Source organism: Bos javanicus, chromosome 4 (genome assembly GCF_032452875.1).
Source record: "Bos javanicus breed banteng chromosome 4, ARS-OSU_banteng_1.0, whole genome shotgun sequence".
NCBI classification, from domain to species: Eukaryota; Metazoa; Chordata; class Mammalia; order Artiodactyla; family Bovidae; genus Bos; species Bos javanicus.
The window spans coordinates 116,758,301-116,782,720 of record NC_083871.1 but is presented as its reverse complement, the minus strand read 5'-3'; the positions used below and the strand labels follow the sequence as shown (position 1 = coordinate 116,782,720).

The 24,420-nt window shown below is 47.8% G+C and overlaps 1 protein-coding gene across 3 annotated transcripts in view; it reads right to left on the bottom strand.

Annotated features, from left to right (window-relative positions):
* DPP6 (dipeptidyl peptidase like 6) overlaps window positions 1–24,420 on the bottom strand; it is a 1,068,014-nt gene that overhangs the window by 760,991 nt on the left and 282,603 nt on the right. Inside the window, exon 1 of one of the 3 annotated variants that reach the window (XM_061415283.1) lies at window positions 22,722–23,077. The exons of the other annotated variants lie outside the window; for them this stretch is intronic. Coding sequence (XP_061271267.1) covers window positions 22,722–22,958 — 237 coding nt within the window. The 5' untranslated portion in view covers window positions 22,959–23,077. Of the gene's footprint in view, window positions 1–22,721; window positions 23,078–24,420 lie in introns of those variants that run through there. 3 annotated transcript variants of the gene reach the window in all.

Below are 24,420 nucleotides of genomic sequence, written 5' to 3'. Positions count from 1 at the left end.
AGTGGCAGCTGTAACTCAGTGAGCAAGGGGAGGGGGGCAAAGTGTCCTTGCTGCCCACGTATCTGCAGCACCAGGAACTCTGTGGACGGGCCGTTGCTTGCACAGGATCAGCAAGGACGTATGGCCAGGCCCATGGAGAGAGGAGAGGGTGGAAGCAAACAGAAACCTTTCCCTGTAACCCTAAGGACCCTTCCTCTCCACAGTTCTAACTGGAGCTCCCAGTGCTTCAGCCCTGACCCTAATCATGACCCTGACCCTGACCCTAAGCCTGACCCTATAAAAAGTGTTAGCCACTCAGTCGTGTCTGACTCTTTGCAGCCCCATGGACTGTAGCCTACCAGGCTCCTCTGTCCATGAGATTCTCCAGGCAAGAATACTGGAGTGAGTAGCTAGTCCCTTCTCCAGGAGATCTTCCTGACTCAGGGATCAAATCTGAGACTCCTGTATTGGCAGGTAGGTTTTTCTCCATCTGAGCCAACAGGGAAACTCTAACCCTGACCCTGACCCTAACCCCACATGGCATCACCAGCCACTCGTCTGAATGTACGTTGGAACAAGTAGGTTAAGAATGGCTTCCTAGGAACCTTCACTGCTCACGTGACTGCTTGGGACTCCGGCCCTCCCCTGATCCAGGGAGCCTGTGCCCCGGGAGGGGCAGGGGGAGAAATAATGAGGCCAAAGCCTTGGCCCCCAAGGATGCCCACCCTGGTTCTAGGCATCGATAAGGTGTCTGTATACCTTCAGAGCACTGGGTTCTACACATCTTCCTGTTCTGACAGCACAGAACACACCTAGGTTTTCTACCTGCAGTCTGGCCACTGTCTTATTTTCTAATTTCTCCACTACTTGTGTGCATAGTCTATTGGGGGAAGGAAGAAAGAAATAAGGAAAACAAATAAAGCCATGTGTCCTCCACCGACAATGACCCTGCCAGAGGCTGGCTTGTCCGTTTTTGGAACAGAACTACTGAAACAGGAGTGTACATCCAGGGGCTGCACTGTCACATAATTAGCTGCCCCTCGGTTCCCATGCCAACAGGACATTGCAGCACCCTAGAAGAGGACCAATCAGGAGTCCTTGTGGAGTGACATCTTAGAAGAGGACCAATCAGAAGTCATCGTGGAGTGACATCCTAGAAGAAGACCAATCAGGAGACTTTGTGGAGGGATATCCTAGAAGAGGACCAATCAGGAGTCCTTGTGGAGTGACATCCTAGAAGAGGACCAATCAGAAGTCCTTGTGGAGTGACATCCTAGAAAAGGACCAATCAGGAGACTTTGTGGAATGACACCCTAGAAGAGGACCAATCAGAAGTCTTTGTGGAGTGAGTGGTCTGCAGAAGACAGGATGGTTTCCACACTTCTGGGCATGGACCTTCCCTGGAGTCCAGTGACTCTCACCTTCCCATGAGAGTCCCTTTCCTGTTTAATTTACCCAGCTCAAAGCACAATGCACAACACTGCAGTATCTTATCATTTTGGTCTTCCTAACTATTCACATCAGAATCTGTTTTCTCCTTTCCTCTCCAAATTGTTTTCCCCAAAGGAAAAGTCCCCAGGGACAGCAAGCACCAATAAACTGGCAACAATGATTGAATGATGGAGCCACTACACAAAGCAGTGAGTCAAACTTAGTGACAATATATTGTTCCTTAAAATTCCAGCAACATAGGCAATAACCCTCCAAATGCTCTAAAATAACCAAGAAGCTCCCTGCTTCCAGAAAATCATCAGAAAGTCAGTGTTAAGAGTTGAATTGGGTTGTCCCCAAAAGGTATGCTGTCCTAACCCCAGCATCTCACACTGTGACTCTATTTAAAAACCGGATGGTTGCAGATATAATTAGTTAAGACAAGGTCACACGGGGGTAGGGTTGTTCTTCATCCAATATAAATGAAGTCCTTAGGAGAAGAAGGGACACAGAGAGAAGAGGGTCATGAGACAACCAGGTAGAGAGGAAGGTGACACAGCCACCAACTAAGGAACTCCTGGGCCGCCAGCAGCTGCAAGAGATCAGGAAGGACCCACCCATGTCAGTTTCAGAGGAAGGGGGCCCTGCCGACACCTTGATTTTGAACTTCTGGCCTCCAGAACTGTGATTCCATATGTCTCTGTTGGTCTGAGCCACCGGATTGGATGTGTTTTGTCACAGCAGCCCTGGGAGACGAACAGGATCAGAGATAAGCTGTGATACAAAGAAACCAGCAGAATCTGAAGGAAATTTCCTCCCCCTACTGAAGAGGGGGGAAATGTGAGACCTGCTCCTCAAATACTGCCATTCCACAAACTGATGTAAAGCGGGAGAGATCCTGAAATAAATGCATCTACTTAACATGCTCTTGGAAGGAAAGTTATGACCAACCTAGACAGCATATTGAAAAGCAGAGATAATACTTTGCCAACAAAGGTCCATCTAGTCAAGGCTATGTTTTTTCCAGTGGTCATGTATGGATGTGAGAGTTGGACTGTGAAGAAAGCTGAATGCTGAAGAATTGATGCTTTTGAACTGTGGTTTTGGAGAAGACTCTTGGGAGTCTCTTGGACTGCAAGGAGGTCCAACCAGTCCATTCTAAAGGAGATCAGTCCTGGGTGTTCATTGGAAGGAATGATGCTAAAGCTGAAACTCCAGTACTTTGGCCACCTCATGTGAAGAGTTGACTCATTGGAAAAGATTCTGATGCTGGAAGGGATTGAGGGCAGGAGGAAAAGGGGACAACAGAGGATGAGATGGCTGGATGGCATCACTGACTCGATGGACATGAATTTGAGTGAACTCCGGGAGTTGGTGATGGATGGGGAGGCCTGGCGTGCTACGATTCATGGGGTGGCAAAGAGTTGGACGCGACTGAACTGAACTGAAAGAGTCTACAAATAACAAATGCTGGGGAGGCTGTGGAGAACAGGGAACCTCCTACACTGTTGGTGGGAATGTAATTTGCTGCAGCTACTATGGAAAATAGTATGGAGGGTCCTCACAAAAAACAACAACAGAGCTACCATATGATCCAGGAATCCCAGTCCTGGGAATATATCCAGAGAAAACTCAAATTTGGAAAGATACACGTACCCCTAGCAGTCATGTGAGATGACCATCATAAGAGATGTGAGACTTGGACCATAAAGAAGGCAGAGCACCAAAGAACTGATGCTTTCGAACTCTGCTACTGGAGAAGACTCTTGAGAGTCCCTTGGACTGCAAGGAGATCAAACCAGTCAATCCTCAAGGAAATCGACCCTGAATATTCACTGCAAGGACTGATGCTGAAGCTGAAACTCCAATACTTTGGCCACCTGATGCGAAGAGTTGACTCACTGGAAAAGACTCTGATGCTAGGAAAGATTGAAGGCAGGAGGAGAGAAGGGGATGACAGAGGATGAGATGGTTGGATGGCATCACTGATTCAATGGACATGAACTTGGGCAAACTCTGGGAGATGCTGAGGGACAGGGAGGACTTGCATGCTGCAGTCCATGGGGGTCACAAGAGTCGAACACAACTTAGCAACTGAACATAAACACACATGCACACACACGCACGCACACGCACACAGACACACGTGTGTGTGCGCACACACACACACACACATCCACGCTTATGTTTACAGCAGCGCTAATTTCAGTGGCCAAGAGATGCAAGCAGGCTACACGTCTGCAGCCATATGAGTAGACAGAGAAGATGCGATGTAGATATACGCAATGGAGTACTGCAGCTGCTACTGCTAAGTCACTTCAGTCGTGTCCGACTCTGTGCGACCCCACAGAAGGCAGCCCACCAGGCTCCCCCATCCCTGGGATTCTCCAGACAAGAACACTGGAGTGGGTTGCCATTTCCTTCTCCAATGCATGAAAGTGAAAGTGAAGTTGCTCAGTCGTGTCTGACTCTTAGCGACCCCATGGACTGCAGCCCACCAGGCTCCTCCATCCATGGGATTTTCCAGGCAAGAGTACTGGAGTGGGGTGCCATCGCCTTCTCTGAATGGAGTACTACTCAGCCAGAAAAATAGAATGAAATACTGCCATGCAGCAACATGGATGAACCTAGAGATTATTGTACTGAGATAAGTCAGACAATTATTATATGCAATCACTTACAGGTTGAACAAAAAAATACAAAAGAACTTATTTACAAAACAGAAACAGAATCATAGACATAGAGAACAATCTTATGGTTATCAAAGAGGAAAGTGGGGTAGGGATAAACTAGGAGTTTGGGATTAACAGATACACACTCAGTCAATTCAGTTGCTCAGTTGTGTCCGACTCTTTGCAACCCCATGGACTGCAGCACGCCAGGCTTCCCTGTCCATCACCAACCCCCAGAGCTTGCTCAAACTCATGTCCATGACGTCAGTGATGCCATCAAACCATCTCATCCTCTGTTGTCCCCTTCTCCTCCTGCCTTCAATCTTTCCCAGCATCAGGGTCTTTTCTAATGAGTCAGTTCTTTGCATCAGGTGGCCAAAGTATATTGGAGTTTCAGCTTAAGTATCAGTCCTTCTAATTAACACCCAGGACTGATCTCCTTCAGAATGGACTGGTTGGATCTCCTTGCAGTCCAAGGGACTCTCAAGTGTCTTCTCCAACACCACAGTTCAAAAGCATCAATTCTTCTGTGCTCAGCTTTCTTTATAGTCCAACTTACACATCCATACATGACTACTGAAAAACCATAGCTTTGACTAGACGGACCTTTGTCGGCAAATAGATAAATGACAATGACCTACTGTATAGCAAGAGGAACCATATTCAGTATCTTGTAGTCAACCATAATGGGAAAGAATCTGAAAAGAATACATAGATATATATACATAACTGAATCACTTTGCTGCACACCTGAAACTAACATAATGCTATAAATCAACTCTACTCCAATAAAAAATTTGAAATAAATTAAAAAAAGAAGTCAATGCTTCCCAAACTTTTTGACGAAAACCTCTTTTCCCCGCAAGCAGACATTTAAAAAGGGAAGTATGGATAATGCCTTTCACAGGTTCCCCTAGCTCTGTAACGAGAGCCCAATTTTATTTCAAAGGAACTGCAAAGCTGACAGTTTTATACACACTTACTGATGTGAAAAGAATTAGATTAAATTAGGTTCTTCATAATTGTCTTTTTAAGTGAAATTTTATATTTTACTAGTCAACAGATTTTATTTGAACTCAATGAATGTGAGTGCCGGCCAGTCTTGGAGCCATAAAAACCAGGAAGAATGCCAAGGGATGTGGATTATTCAGAACAAGCAAACGTGGTCCCACTTTTCAACACTGAACTAGAATCATGTCATTAAAAAAATATGGAATATGCTCTCCCCCAAAGGCATTCAGAGTTATTGGGAACTTTTCCAAAATTGGACACAGATTTTTCCCTTCTCATTCTGGCCTGGCTTCACTGAAATTTGCATCTTGCTTCCCAGCTGAGCTGAGTTAATTATAGACATTTCCTTCTGTATTTCCCTAGTCATGTTTCTGCTTTTTAAGTGTTTTGATGTGTGCCTCCTTGGGAAGACCTTTCTTTGGAAACATTAGCACTGGGAAGGCAATGAGCTTTGAGAAACACTGACCCAGACAGCAAGTCAGGTGCCCAGAGATGTTACAGCTCCTCCTGACTTTCTCAGTTACAGCTATTGCATGCTGACCCCTGTAAGATGTACATGGTCGTGGAACCATTGATGCCGCAAGGCAACCTCAAGATGTTTTAACTATCAGGTACTTCAGATACACGATACCTTTCCAAGGCTTTCAATGATTCACTGAGTCTATTTCGTTTTTTCTTTCATCTTGAAGGCTTTTGAGTTTGTAGAAAACGCTCCAAGGTCTCCTTGAACACACACTGGCTCTGTTTCGTTTTGGGAAAACCTTATATCCTCCCCGCCCCTCTCTCCCCGCTGTCCACACTGATATTGCATTTTCTGGCTCATCCCCTGATGAGCTCGCTGAGATCAGCCAGCTCACAGGGACTGCTGCCCACGTCCAGGAAAGACTCAGCACCTTGACATTCAGTGCGCAGTCTGTCTTCACACTGTGGGCTGAGTCCTGGGAAATCAGGCAGGGATCCTGTGCTCTGGGCCACAGCGAGGGCCAACCAGAGTCTGGGTGAATAAACAGAGCGTCCCGCACCTCTGAGAAGAGCACTTCAGATGAAGGTCTTCACAAGCCCTGGTTTAGACGGAAACGCATCTACTGCTTTGGGTTAGTCACTGCGGTGGGTGTTCCTCTGTGCACTTGTCGTGTGTGTGTGTGTCTGTGTGTGTGCGCGCGTGTGTGTGAGAGAGAAAAAGAGAGAAACAGAGAGAGACCGAGACGGGAAACCTGAAATTGACTACATAAGCCCAACGTGGTGGAGGAAATGCATTGACTCCCTTGGTTGGTTCCTGAGAAGAAACATCATCATAGTGCCACTGGCTGTCTAAACCCCCTTCCAGCTGCTCATGGTGTGATGCTCGCCCTGCTGGGGGTGATGGTGATGCTTCTCCAACCACAGAAAGCTGCAGAAACCACTTCAAAGGCGGGAACGATGGTACAGCCAGGTTCCCATCCACCCGCTCCTGAAGCTGGAGTGAGGAAACTTCTGGAAGGTTTAAAATGAAAATCTCCTGGCTAAATTGCTAATAGAGAGGCAGGTAAAAGGCAGGGGTTATGTTAAACTGAAATTTTATAAGGATCAGGAAGAGAAGTGCGTTCAGTATTTTTGTTTACAGTTAGAAAACTTTTAAAATTTCAATTGTTATAGTCAAATCCATATCTGGCCAGTTTTCCATTGTTTTTCTATAGCTCCACTGAGTCCATACGTTTTTTTTCACTCTGTTTTATACAGCCACATTTGCCAGCTGGCCCTTTTCTAGTAAATCCTCAAGCTGAATCCCGTGTGGATGCTCTCCTTCCCCAGCAGGCACTGCCTCCGCAGTATTTCCCGTGTCTTCTCGTTGGACCTATTCTGACCACTGCTGGGGAAACATTATTTATTGAGCACTGACCGTGCATAATATTTCAAATTCTCCATCACAGGATGGACTCTGATAGAAGCCATGTTTTCCAGCCACTGTTTACTCATTTAGTTTTGAGGTCTCAGCCTCCAGAGGGTCTCTATGAACATCCTCAGCAGGTGTCTGGTCTTTGTGGAGATGACAGGGTCCTGAGAATTAATCTGGGGTCAGCCTGCACTTCCTCGTTCGTCCTCCTCTCAGGAGGGGAGCTTGGCCTTGAACCTGCGGCTCCAGCCACCACATTTCCTTCACAAAAGCTGGGGCAGGGTGGGGAGGGCACAAACCCACCCCGAGGGGGATCCTGATTAACCCTGATGACCCCTGACATCACCAGCCCTTCCTAAAACCATGGAACCCAGCGGTCCAGCCCTCTCATAACCAACCACTCAACCTGCATATTGGGATAATGGTTAAGTTACAAATGCAAGGGATTGCAATTAAGTAATCAGTGCCTGTGTGATTACGGGGGGATTATCACATTCCCTTCCTTTCCACAGTTCTAACCCCAAGGCACTTTGCTGAAGGGCACACAGAGTCTTCCACCCTTCCTTTCCAAAACAATTAGATCATGTAATAAGGAGTTTGTTATTAGACTTCAGTTATTTATGGCATGTGGGATCCTATTCTAAGTGTTTGACATGCATGGACTTGAACTGGCCTTCCTTAGCGGCTCAGATGGTAAAGAACTCACCTGCAATGCAGGAGACCTGGGTTCGATCCCTGGCTTGGGAAGATCCCCTGAAGAAGTGAATGGCTACCCACTCCAGTATTCTGGCCTGGAGAAATCCATGGACAGAGGAGCCTTGCAGGCCCCAGTCCATGGAGTCGAAAAGAGTTGGACACGACTGAGTGACTTTCACTTTCACAATACACCAATAAGAAAAATACCATAGATTTCCCCTTTAATTTTACAAATGAGAAAACTAAAGTCCAAAAAGAGTTAAGTGACTTTTTAAGGCTGCTACTGCTACTGCTAAGTCACTTCAGTTGTGTCCGACTCTGTGCGACCCCATAGACGGCAGCCCACCAGGCTCCCCCGTCCCTGGGATGCTCCAGGCAAGAACACTGGAGTGGGTTGCCATTTCCTTCTCCAATGCATGAAAGTGAAAAGTGAAAGTGAAGTCGCTCAGTCATGTCTGACTCTTAGCGACCCCATGGACTACAGCCTACTAGGCTCCTCCATCCATGGGATTTTCCAGGCAAGTGGTGAGCAGTTGGCACTCATGCTCAGGTAGTCTGAGTCCAGGGTGCACATCAGGCACCGTGGCGCCCTGCCCATACCATGAACCATCAAAAAACTGTCCAGCCCTGTGTCCAGCAATCACTCTGTGGGGTGGACACAGGATCGATTCTATGTGCGGCGTGTTCACAAACCGCAGCAGGAAGAGATCATGACGACATCCTGCCAGTGTCTGTGAGTTTATTGGATAACTGGGCTGTTACTCAAGAGCTCAGCAATACACACTTTTCCTGTGAAACCGTACGTACGAGTAAAATATTTTAAAAGCTCAGCTGCTTTAGGGAGGAGATGAAGTTCTGCTGGCTCTGTCCCCGCCCCCTTTGGTGGCTGCCATCTCAAGCCCAGAACTCAGGGAAGCAGAGACTGAAAACCCCAACAAATCCAAGCTGAAGCCTGGGGTCTGGCTGCTCTGATCCAGTGAAGGCGGATGCCCCCTGGCTGACACATTGAAATGATGCTCTTCCACGGAGACCTCTGACCTTCCTGGGTGCACCCCATTCGCCCCAGGCTCCCAGAACCCCGGGTCTGCAGGCCGGGCTGGGTTCCACTCTCTCCTCTGAGGCTTCCCTCCGTAGACCAGTGCCTACCTGCCCAACAGCCTCTTTCCTCCTCTGTGGGCACTGCTGTGTCCCAGACTAGCAGCTGTGACCATGCCCTGACAGTGAAGGGCTGGTGTGCTGGGTCCAGGACCACCCCCGGCCCCTGCCCTCACCCACCTGATGCTCTGAGAGAGAAAGGGAGGGCGTGGACCTGCAGGGTGGAGCCGCTGCCTCAGTTGCTCTGCGGGGTGGGGGTGGGGGTGCCTGTAGGGGGCCAGGGTCCTTGGGCTCTCTCTCAGGTGCAGAGAGATGGGTGGAGTGTGTGTGAGGTGGCTTTTCACACGCACCATGGCGGTATAGAATCCGCCTGCAATGCAGGAGCCGCAGACTTGGGTCAGGAAGAGCCCCCAGAGGAGGAAACAGCAACCTACTCCAGTATCCTTGCCTGGAGACTCCCGTGGATGGAGGAGCCTGGTGGGCTAAAGTCCAGGGGATCTCAAAGAGTCGGACACGACCGAGTGAGCAGCAGGCACACACCTCTCTCCCTTTCTCCCTGGACTTGCACCAGGGTGCTGAACCGGGAAACGGTGTCACATTAATGCAGATCCTTTTCCCTTATGTAACAACGGCAGGAAATGTGTTTCCGTGCATCTTTGGGCCTTAAGTGCCTCCGAAAACTTGGACTACTTAAGTCCAGTGGTCAGAGAGCCGACTGTCCAGCCACGAATCTCCTTATTATCTGCTGCACTGTAATGCCTGCACTCTGGCACCATGTGACAAATCAGGAAGCACACACGCTTATTATTAGCACGTCTTCAGAGGAAGGACCCGGACTATCTGCAGGTCCCTGATCACCCGTGTGCTAAACTGAGGGTCTGGTGTGATTCCTTGGTGCTGTTAAACAGCTCAGCGCAGGCTGATGTGGGCACAAGAGCCCTCATCATGGAATACATTTGCATTCCAACCCTGTCTGGCCACAGCAAACGCAACTGCAAGTCTTGATTTCACATCATCGAGACTTAAGAAGTCTTGAATCAAAGTCCTGCTGCAGCCTCAAGACAGCCTCTAGGGTCCGGCGGTGCCAGGCCAGGCTGGAGGTGGGCAGAAAAGTCAGGGTCACACCTGCAGACTTCTCTTCCTGTTCCAGCTCCATCCAAAGCACCAGGTAGCTCTGACTGTATCATCATAAAAATGGACGCTGCAGGTAGCGAATGTGCCTCCGGCAGTTTTGAATAGACTACAGAATCCAGGAAGAGTTTTTTTTGTGTGTGTGTCAGAATCTGTGCATTTTGGTTTGGGAACTTTAGTTTCCCTCTAATGACATAGAGTTCAAAAACACTCTGATTTGACTTTCTACCTGCCAGATGAAATGAGGATCACAGGACCACAGAAAAAGAAGCTGTGATCTTCTTCTCTCATTTCAATTGAGAATTAGGTAATGCAAATTTCCAATCAAGCAACAACTTATCGCAATGCTGTATTTATAGGAATCTCCTCTTCTTAAAGGTTTGCATTTCCCTAATGGGACTCCCTCCTCTGATAACCACAAAAAGAGAGGAAAAAAGTCAGCAGAAGCAGTTATATATAGAAAATGTATCTCGTACATTTTTACTGAATGAAAGATTCTTTAAATTCTGCAGTGCTTTACAATTTTTAAGTTTCATACACATGATTTCACACGATCCCGTAATAACCCCTTTCTAAAGTCCCCTCCTCTCTTTTCTCTCCCCAGTGGGTAATCACTGGTTGTTCTCTATATCTGTGAGTCGGCTTTTGTTTTTGTATTCACTGGTTTGTTGTATTTTTTAGATTGCACGTGTGAGTGATAACATGCAGTATTTGTTTCTGTCTGATTTATCCTTTGTGGTGTTGTAAGTCGTGTCTGACTCTTTTCAACCTCATGGATTGCAGCACACCAGGCTCCTGCGTCCTTCACTAGCTCCCTGGGGTTTGCTCAAATTCACGTCTGGTGAGTCAGTATTGTGATCGAACCATCTCATCCTCTGCTGCCCCCTTCTCCTTTTGCCTTCCATCTTTCCCAGCATCAGGGTTTTTCCTAATGAGTCAACTCTTCCCCTCAGGTGGCCAAAGAATTAGACTTCTTTTTAACTCACACTTATTTTTAAACCCAGACAAAGTATTACTAATGTGAACTATCACACATCTTAAGCAGGTCTAACAAAAGTAATTCCTACTGTTTCCCTAATAACTGTTTTGTCTTCTCAGCTGTGGTCTTAAGTCGGGCCGTCAGGCAGAAACTGCTCAGAATCAAACGACGGATGAAAATCTGGAGAGAAAAGAATCCATTTGTAGCCACTTATAAGCAGCCACATAGGCAGTTCAGAGTTCTAATTTCAGAACTCCTTTAATTTAAAAAAAAAGGTCTGGAGAACTGGGTTAAGGGCACTGTGCTTATCCAAATAGAAGTGAGCAGAGATAGGGTCAGGCAGGATGCCAGTCCTTCACGCATTCCTGAAACAAAGACATGTTGAGCACGTTGGCCATGACAGATACTATACCAGGCACCTAGACACGCCAGAGAATAAGACAGCAAGAGACCCTGACACTAGTCAGCTGATATTCTAAGTGTGTGTGTGGGGAAGGGGGGGAGAGACAAAAATAAAACAGGCATGATAAGAAAATTATAAAAACATATTCAGTTCAGTTCAGTCGCTCGGTCGTGTCCGACTCTTTGTGACCCCATGAATCGCAGCACGCCAGGCCTCCCTGTCCATCACCAACTCCCGGAGTTCACTCAAACTCACGTCCATCGAGTCGGTGATGCCATCCAGCCGTCTCATCCTCTGTCGTCCCCTTCTCCTCCTGCCCCCAATCCCTCCCAGCATCAGAGTCTTTTCCAATGAGTCAGCTCTTGGCATGAGGTGGCCAGGTGATAAATGCCATGGGAAAAGAAGAGCAAAGCAGGGCAGGGTGGGGAAGAGCAGGAGGGCTGGGTGGGAGAGCTGCAACTTTAAGTAGGATGCCCAGCGTGGACCCCTGAGGAAGTGATGGGGAAGCAGAGATGTGAAGGGCAGGCAGGAAGGATGTTCAGGCAGAGGGAACAGACAATGCATGCCTTCTGGCCATGACAGGGACCTTGACATTTACTGAGGGAAGTTCGGAGCCACACGGGCAGCTCTGACCTGGGGCAGGGTCACCCCAGCGGAGCGATGTTCTGCAGTGAGTTCAGCATACAGGGAAATTGACTGTCCATGCAGTCAGGATGGATCTGAGAGGTGCAAGAGGAAGGGAAACTTGGAGGATGGTGTGAAAACTTCCAAGAGTCCATCCAAGCAGGAAAATGGCTCTCAAGTGTGTGTAAGAGGGAGTGACAGATACTGGAGGGGCCAGAAACGACCCCTCAAGTCTGCCTCTTTCAGAGACACTGTGATGTACCCCAGAAGTCTAGAACAAGGCTGTTTTCCCTATGGCTATGATGAAATAAAAGATACGCTGGAACAGGAGAAGCAGGATCAAAGATCATAGGGAGACAGGATATTAGGATTCTGCTCAGGTGCACTCCAGGCACCTGGGGAGACAAAAAGCTTCTGGTTGATATGATCTCCTCGGCGCTGCAGGACAGCCGTGAGGAAGGGTATCAATGATTGTGTGTCCAGTAAGGCCAGCGCCCGACAAGGAAACCAGACATCCCCACTCATCACAGCCAGCTCCTGTTTCCATAGAAACAGTGCCCCGTCTTTGACAGCATCTCCCCTCTCCCTGTAACAGATAACCAGTCATTTAGGGGCTGACTTTTCTGTCCATTCAGAGGAACGAAAAATCTAGGAAAAAGGAAGAGACACTGGTGACACCTTTCTACACGTAAAATAAAGAACTGGCCCGGACAGGCACTGGGGGAGAAAGAGCATCTGCTAGATCTGGGCGTGTCTGATGACATCCCCTATTGTTTAGATGAAGACGTATACTCTTCCCTGGTGGCTCAGGTAGTCAAGAACCCGCCTGCAATGAAGGAGATGCAGGTCCAATCCCTGGGTTGGGAAGAGCCCCTGGAGAAGGACATGGCAACCCACTCCAGTATTCTAGCCTGGGACATCCCATGGACTAAGGAGCCTGGTGGGCTACAGTCCATGGGGTTGCGAAGAGTGGAAAAAACTGAGCAACTTACACTACACACACACATGTCCTCTTTAATCCTACAGTGTAAATATAGATTCTGTGTGAAACGGATTCCAAAATCCACATGACATGAAGAGCATGACACTCGGTGTAAGGACACAGACTCAAAGCATCCAGGCTTCCCTGTGAGAACCTCAGAGTCTCTTCATTCTGACTTGGAAGGTCAAAAGCCCAGGAGGCTCATGTCTAAGGCTGGGCCTTTGTAACATCCGGAAGGCTGTCTGCTTCCATCGTTACTATCTGGGAACCTGTATGTCCACTCCTGTTTCCCAGGCTCTCCTTGCCCCCTCCCATGAACGCCCACACTTGTCTCTTCTCACCCTTTCCTCCTCACCCAACAAGCATGCTCCCCAAAGACAGGAAATGAGGGAACTGGTTAAAACTCATCACCCCAACATCGGTTGCCCTCCCAGGGAAGTTTCCATTTCCATCTCTTTGGGAACTAGAAAGTCTTAAGCACGATGCAGGAATGTAGAATGAAGCTTCCCATGGAGGTTGAGAAAGTGCCGGATTTGCCCACAGACGAGGAAGCAATCAAGGTCCAGAAGCAGTGCACAGTGGCTGATCCACAGGAACACGCATCCCGCTGTGTCCGTCAGCTCAGGCCAGGTGACACTGTCTGGATGTAATCTCGGTGATTTACAAACCTAACCTTCTATCTTTACCTCTGATACACTGCCAGCATCCATATCAGAAGGAAGGAGAGCAGGGCAAACCATGGGCCGGCTCACAAAGCATCCACTTAGGAGAGCTATTCTCACTTCCAGTCCATTCCACCTGCCAAGGTCAACCACGTGACCACATACGACGCTAAGAGGGAGGGCACAAGCCCACAGGTGCCCGTGAGACCCACAGGTGCCTGTGAGACCCACAATAACGTGCAGAGCGGCAGTGACCCTGTGCCAAACCATGGCAACACTCAACGTGAGGTCCAGTTTGGAAATTCAGCCCAACTTGACTTCCAGCTGCGTTTCTCCGCATGCCATGCCCACGCATCCCTCTAGCGAACTAACCACGGTCCCCATGTAGGTTTCAGGGGCGCCTCTGTCTCCTCAAAGCGCTATTCTCAGCAGCAACGCACTCTGGGGTGGACTTGCAAACAGATGGGTTCACTCTGGACTCAAAGAGTTTCACCTGCAGCACACTGCCTTCAAACCTGGCATGGAGAACACACATTTGCAAGTCGGAAAAGATGGAATGGACATAACAACAAAGAAGACCTAGGAGTTCGCCTGGGAAAGAAGCTAGGTATTCTATTAATATAACATTTCAGGAAACGGCAACTGTCCCCTTTGTGAATATTCCCAAGACGATGTGGCAAGGTAGGCAGGGATGAAAGCCTAATCTCAGGGCAGCCTGAGGACTAAGAGAGCAGAGCACAGGCCCACTTGTCTCCATTGGCTTTAGATGCCAGAAGGCAGCGGTCCGTCCACAGGGTGGGGGAGATGCTGAGGAGGGATACGCAAAAGCCACAAAGAGCCCAGAACCAGCCACGCATGCTCAGGGCTTGGAGCCATTCACACAAGCCTGGCGGGGTTTCACTACCTTGTGGGGTTGCAACCATTGCAACTCTAAGAGCTTTCACAAACTGATGAGATAATGTCATCTCTCAGGACTTTCAAAGAGATTTCTTATTTTTGCTTCAGATTTTTAAATTGCTGGATGGCATACTGCACGAAGCATAGGAAGGATCTGAACACAGTTTAGGAAATTAAATATTTTTGGGGAAATGGTTAGGGATCCTGGAGGCCTGTGACCTTCTCATGCATTTCTCCACCTCTAGTTTCTGCTTTATCCACCCCCTCTTCATGTGTATTGCATAAAACCTCTTTTATTCCTGTTCCTATTCTTCAATGCTCCCTTCTTCCAGTCCTGGTCCACTTCTGGGTGACGCCATCTTAAAACATACTAGGTGCCCAATATATAAAATAGAAGGGATATAAACAATCATATAAATATATTACAGACGATATAACAAAGAGCCCGTTGCTGTATGAAACAGCTGTATTAATTCCAGTAGTTCTGTCTTTAAACTAAATCTTCCCAAACAGTAAACAATAGAAGACAGAAGGATTCACTGGTCTTCTCAATTCCAAACTGGGGAACGTGCCAGGAAAACCTGCTCCACATTTTTTTTTTAAACAGAGGCATATCAAAACTGACCCCAAATCATCTAAGGTAAAAGCTGATAGCAAATAAAATCTGAACATTAGAGAAAGTTAAGATTTTATTTTGACAATGACTGTGATACCCTGGAAAACCTTGAAGTTCCTTTTTAATTAAAAACTAGGCGGAGGCATCTTTTGTTTTGGTTTGTTTTTAATGTCCATTGGGCATGGTACTAGTATGATTTTACTGCATTCTAAATGCCTTCAAGCTGTTTATCTACATACCACAGGAGTGAGTTAAAGTTAGGTTTGTTTATTTTAAAGGGAATGACTGTTCCAGGACCTGAGAACCATTCCATTTGTAGCAACGGGAGTCCCCCTCTTTCCTGCATCCAGGCAAGACTCCAGTCCCTGCCAGGTGCCGGGCTACAGTGCCCGCTGCTGTCGACTGAGATGTTCCGACTCTGGGAAGCAGGATGCTCACTGCCTGGAAGTCTACCATCTGGACCTTGTGGGCCATCCTGGCTTCAGACTCCCTGTAAAGGTACCCATATATGTTCTCAGATTATGGGACAAAACTGAACATTTCCTGTGCTTCCGGTGGATTTGGATGCTGTTAGGAAACACAGAAAGCATTGTATGGAGGAAAAAAGAGTAAAACCATTGGGGAAACCCATTCAGGGCAAAAGTCTCATGCTACTGTGGTGAAATTGTTATTTTCTTTGGCAATTAGCATATCCATTTAGAATCAAAATAATTTAGACTGTTAAGATTTCATAACGTTCATATGTTTGAAATCCAGTGATATAATTAAGTTAATTCTGCCACTCAATTACAGTACCATAGAGGATACTGAGAAGAACACAGGAGAGAAGGGAAGACTGAGTTTCTCTGAGGTCCAGAGAACACAAGTGATTTACAGAATATTACTCACATAACTATCTACAGTCTTCTCATTTGTAAGATGAGATGTTATCCAGTTTTTAAATATTTTATTTCAGATAATTTCAAGATGCAGATCCTTCTAAAGACAAGTGTTCCAAAAGTCATTGACCAAAAAGGCTGAGTGCTTATCCTTTTGTACTTGTACAGAAAATCAAATGGATGTGTTTAAAATGAAGCAAAGCATAGCACGGCACATGGGTACTGACTGCCCTTAACACTATATTTATTAGGCAGAATTTAATTTTGAAAGGATTACTGTACGTATTATTTTACAGGCAACATCCATGAAAGGGATCACTACTGTGTATTGCAGAGAAGCATTCCATATGCACGATAAATGCGCTGGTATCATCAGAGTAATTAAAAGGAACGGGGTTATATTCAATCAGCTTGTACATCTTACTCAGCAAACTCCTGCCGGTTGCTTCCAAAAATTAAACTCATTAATCATTCTGATTCCAAAGGAGAAAAAGCTTGAAGTATGAAATAAAAAGCTCTATTTTTATGAAGAAAAAATGTCCAAAGTCAACATCCAGAGCAATTCCTGTCCACATAGTGATACTGGAATATTAATCTCATGTGGGAAGACGAGCTGATTCCATTGTCAAAAATACAAATTGATACTATGTTATCTAATACTCCAGACCTCCTCATATCTACAGGTAACATATACAAGTAAATTGCTTAAAAGTGTGCACTAGCAGGAATAAAAGGAAGCATGCCATATGAAGTAGGCTGCCGTGCCCACTTCAAAAGATCTTACTGCTACACAGAACTCAATTCCACCAAGAAGGCAGAATGCTCATTTTTCACAAACAGATTCGGCCTTAAGCAAAGACGTACTTTTTTGGCCGACTCCACAGAGCAAAGGCTTGTTAACGTGTTGAAATTTATTTGCAATAATTCACAGTGGACAATTGACTCATCCAAATGAAAAAAATCAGGTTTACCCTGACTACTTTTTCAAGCCAACAGATTGACTCTTTGTTATGGTTCTCCCCAGGCCAAGGTAACAAGGAAGGTGGAATGAGATACACCCAGTGGTGCTTTAAAAAACACAATGTGCAGTGCAGAGGCAAGGCAGTTTTGATGCTATATTTGGCTTCACCCATCAGTCAGCTAGCACTGAATCTTTGTTTATATCACTATTTGTACTTCCTTGTAACAGACAATTTCCCAATGATGACTCTGCTCTGCATTGAGACAATAGGCAAAATTTTGTATAATTTTGTGATAGCTACTTTACCAAAACATTCACAGAGAGACTGTTTTAGATAGTAAACACATGAAATTAAAAGATGCTTGCTCCTTGGAAGAAAAGTTGTGACCAAACTAGACAGCATATTAAAAAGCAGAGACATTACTTTGCCAACAAAAGTCAGTCTAGTCAAGGCTATGGTTTTTCCAGTGGTCATGTATGGATGTGAGAGTTGGACTACAAAGAAAGCTATATGCTGAAGAACTGATGCTTTTGAACTGTGGTGCTGGAGAAGACTCTTGAGAGTCCCTTGGACTGCAAGGAGATCCGATCAGTCCATCCTAAAGGAGATCAGTCCTGAATATTCATTGGAAGGACTGATGTTGAAGCTGAAACTCCAATACTTTGGCCACCTGATGTGAAGAACTGACTCATTAGAAAAGACCTTGAGGCTGGAGAAGATTGAAGGCGGGAGGAGAAGGAGATGACAGAGGATGAGATGGCTGGATGGCATCACCAACTCAATGGACATGAGTTTGAGTAAGCTCCAGGAGTTGGTGATAGACAAGGAGGCCTGGCGTGTTGCAGATGGGGTTGCAAGGAGTTGGACACAACTGAGACCGAACTGAACTGACTGACTTGTGTTTAGCATTGTTCTGAAATGCAGAAAATAGACTTTGCAGGAGGACAACTGTTGTAGGGCACTATGAAACAGTGTTACATAGCATCAAAGCCATAAGGGCACCTCAAAGCCATCTAGTGAAATACTGTATATTACAAGAAAGAAATCAAGACATTGAGAGAAATGCAACTGTACAAGCTTACATACATCCTATGCCACGCTCGGGGGTGGAAGAAATAGTAGTGCTAGAAGTAGAAATAAAGAGGTTAGGCAGAGAGTCATTTAGAATAATGATGCGTAAAGAGAGGGAAGTGGTGGCTTAGCGGTAAAGAATCTGCCTGCCAGTGAAGGAGACATGGAGATGTGAGTTCCATCCCTGGGTTGGGAAGATCCCCTGGAGAAGGAAATGGTGACCCGCTCCAGTAATCTTCCCCATAAAATCTCACGGATGGACTGGAGGAGCCTGGTGGGCTACAATCCATGGGGTCGCAAAAGAGGTGGACATGACTGAGCTACTAAACAGCCACACGAGAAAGAGAGGGAAGTGACAAAGTCAGGGATATAGTTTATGTAGATGTCTTGTCGCCACTACCGAAACTGATCTGTGGAACAAAAGGTGGGAGAAGAGATCAACGTGGAGACCTCCAAGGTCCTTCCAATCCTACAGTTCTCCAATTCTGCAAAACAGAAAAGTAAATACTCTTCAGAAGAGATGCTAGGAGGTGTATACCAGAGGAAATAAGCTACTTCGGCCAACTGCTATTACAGAAGCTGTGAAATATACTCAGCTCCCTTTATCTTCATTTTACTTTTCCCAATATTTAGTGTATCTTAAGAAGAAAACATGGCAGGGAAAGAATAGAATAGTGGAGACCAAAACCTTGGAGTATAGGTTCTCCCAACCCCCTACATGAGGGAGAGGAGGGGGAGAAAAAGGACTTACTGAAGAATACAAAGGTCAGAGAGAGATAGGACATGAACTCATGTGGCATCATGAAAGACACATGATACAGAAGTCTGACGTGTAGGGTGGCGGTGATCAGGAGCAAAAGAGGTGACGACAAGGACGAAGGCCATTGTATCAAGTAATTAAGAGGACACTGAAGACATTTTCTGTGCAGTTTTCTGCAGTGAGGACAGTAAGAATGTGAGTGTGCCACCAACCTAAATAAGGAAAAAGGAATTCTTGTAATGAATTAGTGAATCCACTTTAGATCACCTGATTGAGAATTTTAAAGCTCCAAGTAACCCTGTGACATGGTAACCCTTCTATAGACGAGTTACACTAAGCATTATCGAATTCGACATGAAAATAATGAGATCAAGCTGGTGGCTGAAACTTTTAACCTTTTCCTCAATATGTTAGGAAGAAGATAATATGAGATTGTAAATACATTTGAAATTGCAGAAGAAAGTCAGAAGGTATACAAATATTTCTGTGGAGTCAAGCTGCTTCAAAAGTTAAAGCTGATAAACTCCAAGGAGAAATTAACAGGATGTTGACAGCATATCAGTGAAAAGTCAGGTGGAGAGGAAGAAGGGCTGGAGGTTGCAGACAAACAGGAAGATGAAATACGTCAGAAGCATGACATCATAAGCTAGACAGCAGTGACATCATAAGACAGACTGAGTAAGCAATGATCTTTGCTCAATCTCTGTTTTGGCCAAATTGCTGTTTTAAAATCCTGTCATCATATTTGTACTGTTAGGAAATCATGTGTCATCAAAAATGAAGAATACAGGAACATGCTGATGTGGCCCTACTTCCCATGGCCTTCAAAGTCCTTTAAGAAATCAAAAGGAAACACTCAAGCTAGGGCACAACAAGGTTCAATATTTTTAAATTAATTGAAGTTAATTCCCATCAGAAGTCACTAAATCCCATTAAAAGTCACTTCCAGCAGCAGTCCCTTTAAGAGTCAACTTATTTTTAGCCTATGAAGTGAATTTTAAATCAAAATAGCTATTGATTCCTCAGAGGGGTCTCCCAAGTCATTGACTTTAAATAAGTATAAGATTGATGAGGAAACTCTGGTAGAAAAGCACTCTGGCTTTCTTTCTTCTTCAAAGTTAAACTTCACACCTTAAAACTGGCCCACCACAGACAGACTTTTACACAGTAGAGAGGTCCCTAAACGTAGTTGGTCCAGACAGGAAATGCACTCCTAGTCACTAACCATGCAGCTGCAGCATTTGACTTCTCTCTTCCAGACCTGGTAACTACCTTCAACTTTATTTTGTAAAGAACTGTTCATTCTCAGTCCTATTCAGACATGTGTGCATATACACAGAGACAGATCGAAAACTACATTTCATTTTCTCATTTCTAGATGGCAGGACAATGAGACACAGAGTTCGTTGGATTTTAAAGGTAACGCTGTTTACCATCATGTGAGTGATCAAGGTGGGAAGACTGTTTCTGTTCCACGGAACAGACAAGTCACAGAAGAGCAATGACACCAGCAGCCTTAGTGCTGGGACTGCAGACGAAGGTGCTGCAGATTTCCTAGGTGCTAATAGAGAGGATGCTTCAGAACCTTGGACAGCAACCAGCATGCCCTGGGGATGCCCAAGACACACAGAGTCATATGCAATGTACTCTTTATCAGTTGTACATCTTAAGGGTTAAACGTAGGTACAGGGTGATTACTCAAGATTCTTTAATCCTAACAAGGGCTAATATCAGAAAAGTAGCTTTTGTACCTACTTTCTTTAACTAGTACTAACTCACAGCAAATGGCATTCCCTGTGACTGGAGGGAAACGAATCTGTTTGATGTGTACACCTACGTAGTATATTTTTAGACATAATTTTTCCAATCCTGAATATTTTTTCTGAGAAAAGCACATAAAAGTTTTCAAGAAATTGATGCTACATTTACTCATGTGTCATTTTTTAATAATACATTTTAAACACAATATTATATATATTTCATAAGGATACTGCATACACTATATTTATACTTACTTTTACACACACAGACATACACACACCCTTTGTTTTTCATTTTCCATGAAATAAAAAACATTAATATCAGGAGTTAATGAATTTAAAGTAGATATACTCTTCAGAGTTATCTCAGCAGAAACCATTTGCAAATGTTAAATTAATAATTTGCTCCTCAGTTCAACCCTTTTGCTTATCTGAGGAACACTTCTAGACATATGTCAAAATGAAAGGAGGAATACATGCTCAAAGCTAAGACGGGAGGGGGGGGAAATGGGCGGAGACCGTCTACAACAAAATTCAGAAACTCTCCATTCCCCTAGCGACACCTAGAGCCTGTTAGGAGGAAATTGCTCATGGTTCTCACTTAAAGCATAACAAATCCCAACCGTTTTAAGTCAAAAGATTTAAGGCAAAAAGTGCATCATTTTTGTCTGCATTGCAGCTGGGTGGTCTTCCCCAAGATCTCTGGAGTTTAATCCTCCATAATTTTTCAACTGTCCCAATGAAACCCCTCCTCAAAGATTCTGGTTCCTTGAATCTGAGAATTCATGCATTTCCCTTAGGACCTGACCCACTGGAGTGAGGGCCATCTCTCTGATATGTCTTTGTGTAACGGGGGGAGGGGGGGGGGTCTGGAAATAAACCAAAATAAGAAAATCTCATGCAAGCTCTAATACAGGGTGTGTGTGTGTGTGTGTGTGTGTGTGTGTTTCCACATCTCCCACAAACTTTTGCCACCTCTCCAGATCCTCCATTCACAAAACAAAACAACCAGTGACCCAAGTCAGGGCATGTTGAATGATCACAGCCTCCTGCTCAGGGCAGAGACAGGAACTGCCCTGGGTCTGTCAGGGGAGGCCATCTGCGGGGGGCTTGTAAGAGGACCTGTGTGCAGGTACCCATCCCCTGCTACCCCCGGGTGGGGACACTCAAAGCTACACACAGTAAACTCTGGGACCCAACACACCCAGCCAGGCTGGACCAGTTGAGCCAGTCCTGTCTGACTGTCTGAGAGCTTGTCTGGGATTTTTTTCTCTGTTTTTTTTTTTGTTTGTTTGTTTTGTTTTTTCTGGAAACACAAGGTATCAGAAGCATCACTTGGCCCTCCCTGGCCCTCTGAATAGCTGGAAGAGATCAACAGAGGTGGCTGAACTCATCCACCTTGGGCAGCCTTCGGGTGTCCTGCCTGAGTCATCGGTTACTAAGGTGATATGCAAATCCAACCTTTGAAACCCCCAGCTACCAGCCCGGAGAAGAGTAGAAAACGTGCTCCTGGAGAAGTTTTCCCACTAACACAGTCCAAGGTCGTGGCTAGTCCAAGGCTAAGTGTGGGGACAGGCAGGGCCTGACTCGCACCAGCACAAACTGTGCTGGGCCTGGGTCAGAGGGCTGGGCCTCGGAGGCAAGTGCTTTTATTTTATGGTTCGGGAAAGAGGATCACCATCAGCCCCACCACCAGTGGGGGAGGGGGTTAGGGGAGGGGTTGGAGAGTGGAGAAGTGAGAGAAGTGACAGCCTGGGAGGTAAGGACTCCAGTGACAGGTGGGAAGGGGCGAAAAGGAGCCTGGGACAGCCTCTTCCTAGAGTCTTAAAGCAGACAAAAGAAAACGTAAAGAAAGAACAGAGAAACCAACTCGTAAGCACACACAGATCGAATTCTCTCCTTAGGATCCATAGCAGCGTGCGGGTAACAGCAAGCGTCCCCGGGGCCGCCGTGAACCCTCAGCCAATTCCACACCCCAGCAGCGCAGCTCCGCCAACGCTGCCCTCAAAGCCACCAACTCTTGGCCCGCCGCCGCTGCAGACCGGGACCCGCTCCAGGACGGCGGTGACCGAGATCCGCGCAAGGAGTGGTTTTGTGGGCGCGCTTCCGGGAGCAGTGGGGGAGGGGAGGGCGCCCCGAGACCCTCGCAGGCGCGGCGCGGGCGTGTCTCCCCCGGGCTCGCCTGGAGCCCCGCGTTTCCCCCCAACCCCCCCCCACCCCACCCCCAAGATGCTCTTACGTCCTCGTCGTCACAGTCGCTCCGCGCCTGGTACTGGAACCGGGGCCGGCCGCCCGCGCCACCGCCGCCGCCGCGCTCCCGGGGCGCCGCCGCGGGCGCCTGGGCTCCGAGGGGCTTGGGCCCCGCGCCGTCCTCCTCCGGCCCCTGGCCGCCCAGGAGGCGGCTCGCCTCCGGGGGCGCCGGGAAGGACCGCGAGGTGTTGATCTTGCCAGTGAACCTCTGGTACAGCGAAGCCATCGGTCTCCGCGCGCTCTCGCTGGCTGTCTTTGGGGCGTTTCTGTATCGGCTTTCTCCCTCTGGGGCTCCCGCTCCCCACGCCCTCCGGGGGGAAAAGGGGAGGAAGAAGAAGAGGAGGCGGCGGCGGAGGAAAGGACGGCGGCAGCGCGCCGCTCCTCCCGCGCGCCACTCTCGAGTCGCCGCCGAGCGACCGCCTGGCTCAGCCTCCTCCGCCCCCTCCCCGGCGGCTGGGCCGAGCCAGGGTCTGGCGGTGTGTTCTCGTTCCCTTTGCTTTTCTGTTTTCAACTCTTCGGCGCGGCCGCGTACGGCTTAATCAAAGCCATTGAAGGGAAGAAAAACAACAGAAAACCATAAAGGGAGGGAAAATGCCTAGGCCCCGGAATTTGGCACCACCTAGAGCCCGGTGAGCATCCGGAGCGCATCTCCTCCTTCCCCCCGCCCCGGGTCCCCGCGCAGCTCCTCCTCCCCGCCGTCTCCCCACGCGGCCCTTCACCCCCGGGAACGGCGCCCGGGGGTCCCGGGGCTGGCCGCGAGGAGGCCGCGGGGCCACGCAGCTCGTGGATGCAGGCGCGCGCTTGGGGGCTCCGGGCCACCGGGAAAGGGCACCCCGCCGTCTTCCGGGAGAGCGCAGCGAGAGAAGAGGTCCGCGACGGGGAGGGGGCGTCGGGGGCACGGAGGCAGGGGGCGGCACCCCCAGATGCAGGTCCTCGGTTCCGCGCGGGGCTGTGCTCCGCGTCCACGCGCTCGCGGCTGCAATCCCGGCGCCCTGCGGGGCCTTTTCCCTCGTATTTCCCTCGCAGCTTTTCCTGCCTAACGTGAAACGACAACAGCCGAGACCCCTGGAGGTCGGGGGTGCGCACGGGGGGTGATGGTGTGCAAACCGCGGGGATGCAAGGGAGGGGGCTCGGGGTCGCGGCCTCCGATGGGCCCCCTTCCTTCCCAAACCAAGCTCTGCTCCAAAATTAGGTCTCAAGAAGAAGAGACGGAAAAGGTCACGGAAGGCAAGCAAGGGCCGACCCGGGTGCGGTGGGGTGCGGTGGGGGGAGGGGTGCTTTCCGAGCAACTCAGTTCAGCGCTCCTCCCGGCACACCCCCACTTATTTGTGTGTATCGCGAACTTCATTTTCGTTTTCGATAAACGCGTAAATGCCAACAGAGGCTAAAGCATTTGGTGATGCCTGCAACTTTTCCGAAGCCTGCTCCGCGCCCGCCCCCAGCCCCTGCACTGAAAGGAAGTGGGGAGCCCCGGGTGTGTGGGGGGGGCGACACCTACTGGGGCGCTCCGGTCTGGGTGCACATTCGCTCTTCCTCTGCAGTAAAACGTGCTCCAGCGCCCCTGTGTGGAAAGACACCCACTGTGCCCGGGCGCTGGGCTCCGGCTCAGACCGCAGGCTGGTGTGTGGTTTGTCCTCTGCCTTTCGGGGTGGATTCCTCCCTCCTGTCCTGCTGGAGTCCATTGTCCT